Raw genomic sequence first — 2,500 nt, forward strand, 5'->3', positions numbered from 1 at the left:
TTATTTTTTTATTTTTCCTCTCAGTTAATTGTATTTATTCTTATCTACTGTATTTAATTATTATTGCTATTATAATGACTTTTATGTGCTTCTTGTTCTGTATCGTTCTCTCTGTAAAACTAACAACATGTAATAAACACATATTTAAAATAATAAATTATAGTATATTATATTAAAGGAAGTTAAAGAGTAAATCCGTCCAGACAGATAAATGCACTTTATTATATTTCTAGTGTCGTCATATTTAAGAGAAGAAGCCAAAGTTTCCAAACAAGCCAAAAAAATAAAGATTTAAATGATTTTAAAGATAAATCTGATTTAAATTAAACATTTATTAATCCTGTAGTTAAATTAAAGGTTTCATATAAAAAGCTGCTGATGATCCGACTCGGAGCTGAAACACGAACAGCTGACTGACATCTCGTTTTATTTAACCTCCCTGTTGTCCTCAGGTCAAGGAAGGAAGGAAGGAAGGAAGGAAGGGAGAAGGAAGGAAGGAAGAAAGAAGGAAGAAGGAAGGAAGGAAGGGAGGAGGAAGGGAGGAAGTCTGTCCTTCTCTCTTTCCTTCCTTTCTTCCTTCCTTCTATCCTTCCTTCCTCTTTTCCTGTCTCCCTCCTACTTTCCTTCCAACCTTCTTCCTCCCTCCTTTCGTTCCTTTCCTTCTTACTTCCTTCCTTCCTTCCTCCCTCCTTTTGTTCCTTTCCTTCTTACTTCCTCCCTTCCTTCCTCCTTTCCTTCCTTCTTCCTCCCTCCCTCCCTCCCTCCTTTGCTTCCTTCTTCCTCCCTCCTTTCCTTCCTCTCTTCCTTCCTTCCTTCCTTCCTTCCTTCCTTCCTCCCTTCCTCCCTCCTTTCCTCCTTTCCTTCCTTCCTTCTCCCTCCCTCCCTTCCCTCCTTGACTCGAGGACAACAGGAGGATTAAAACCTTGAGGCGTAAATATTCTGACAGCTACAGATACTTCCTTCCGTCTTCCTCCTTTCCTTCTTACTTCCTGCCATCCTTCCTCCTTTCCTTCCTTCTTGCTCCCTTCCCCCCTCCCTCCCTCCATCCATCCTTTCCTTCCTTCCTTCCTCCCTTCCCTCCTTGACTCGAGGACAACAGGAGGGTTAAAAACTTGAGGCGTAAATATTCTGACAGCTACACTTCCTTCCTTCTTCCTCCCTTCCTTCTTCCTCCCTTTCTTTCCTTCCTTCCTCCCTCCCTCCCTTCCCTCCTTGACTCGAGGACAACAATATACGAAGCTTTAGAAAAGATTAAAGGACCAGTTCACATATTTTAAGCCTCACATTCAGACAGTTTGTGGCAGTAAGAGGAGCCTCAGAGTGACTAACTGTGTGTCCAGATGAAGGTGGAGGGTTTACAGGAGGATGTGGAGTCTGGTTCCGTCTCCTCGGCAGATCGGACCTCCGCCTCCTCCGCCTCCGCCTCCTCCGTCTCCGGCGTCCGCAGCAGCCCGAGCTCGGCCGAGCGCTGCATGTCTCGCCTGCTGAGCGCCGTAGAGAGCGAGCTGCAGGCCGGCCGAGAGAAAGGCGACCCGACGGAGAGAGAGCTGAGAGTCACGCTGGAGGACGCGGAGCTGTGGAGGAAGTTCCAACACATCACCAACGAGATGATCGTCACCAAGAACGGACGGTAAGACGGAAAGGTTCGGGACTGATCGGGGTTTCACTTGATCAGGTTAGAAGATAAGATGCTGCTTTAATAGTCTGCAGGGAGAAAAACACACTGCTGGGTTTCAAATGGGATTAAATCTGCAGAAAATGTTGCTTTAATTATTATACTGATTATTTTGGGGGCTCGTCCGAGATACTTGGGGGTCGTCTCTTTAGTTTCCGATATATATATAAGCCTGAGAGACAAATAAAGTGACTCTCTTAGTTTTTAAAAACACAATTATAGGTTTAAAATTGGGTTAAATCTATAGAAAATGTGACTAAATTACATTTTGCAGCTTTAATTATACTGATTATTTTGGGGGCTCGTCCGAGATATTTGGGGTCGTCTCTTTAGTTTCTTTTAGTTTTCTTACTCAGGTTATAAAATAAGATGCTCCTTTATTAGTCTGCAGGGAGAAAACACACTGCTGGGTTTCAAATGGGATTAAATCTATAGCAAATGTGACTAAATGACATTTTGCGGCTTTAATTATTATACTGATTATTTTGGGGGCTCGTCCGAGATATTTGGGATCAGCATGATCGTCTCTTTAGTTTACGATATATAGCAGCCTGAGAGACAAATAAAGTGACTCTGCTTTCAGTTCTTATTATTAGAAACAAAGGAAAAACACATTTATAGGTTTCAAATGGGATTAAATCTATAAAAAATGTGCCTAAATGACATTTTGCGGCTTTAATTATACTGATTATTTCGGGGCGTGTGCGTGATATTTGGGGTCGTCTCTTTAGTTTCTTTTAGTTTTCTTACTCAGGTTAGAAGATAAGATGCTGCTTGATTAGTCTGCAGGGAGAAAAACACACTGCTGGGTTTCAAAAGGAGATT

At 42.4% G+C, this 2,500-nt stretch overlaps 1 protein-coding gene across 1 annotated transcript in view; it reads left to right on the forward strand.

Annotated features, from left to right (window-relative positions):
• Positions 1-1,340: 1,340 nt before the first annotated feature.
• tbx19 (T-box transcription factor 19) overlaps positions 1,341-2,500 on the forward strand; it is an 18,425-nt gene continuing 17,265 nt past the window's right edge. The window contains exon 1 of the mRNA XM_053314542.1: positions 1,341-1,630. Coding sequence (XP_053170517.1) covers positions 1,341-1,630 — 290 coding nt within the window. The remainder of the gene's footprint in view (positions 1,631-2,500) is intronic.

Source organism: Scomber japonicus, chromosome 24 (assembly GCF_027409825.1).
Source record: "Scomber japonicus isolate fScoJap1 chromosome 24, fScoJap1.pri, whole genome shotgun sequence".
In the NCBI taxonomy this organism is placed as follows: domain Eukaryota; kingdom Metazoa; phylum Chordata; class Actinopteri; order Scombriformes; family Scombridae; genus Scomber; species Scomber japonicus.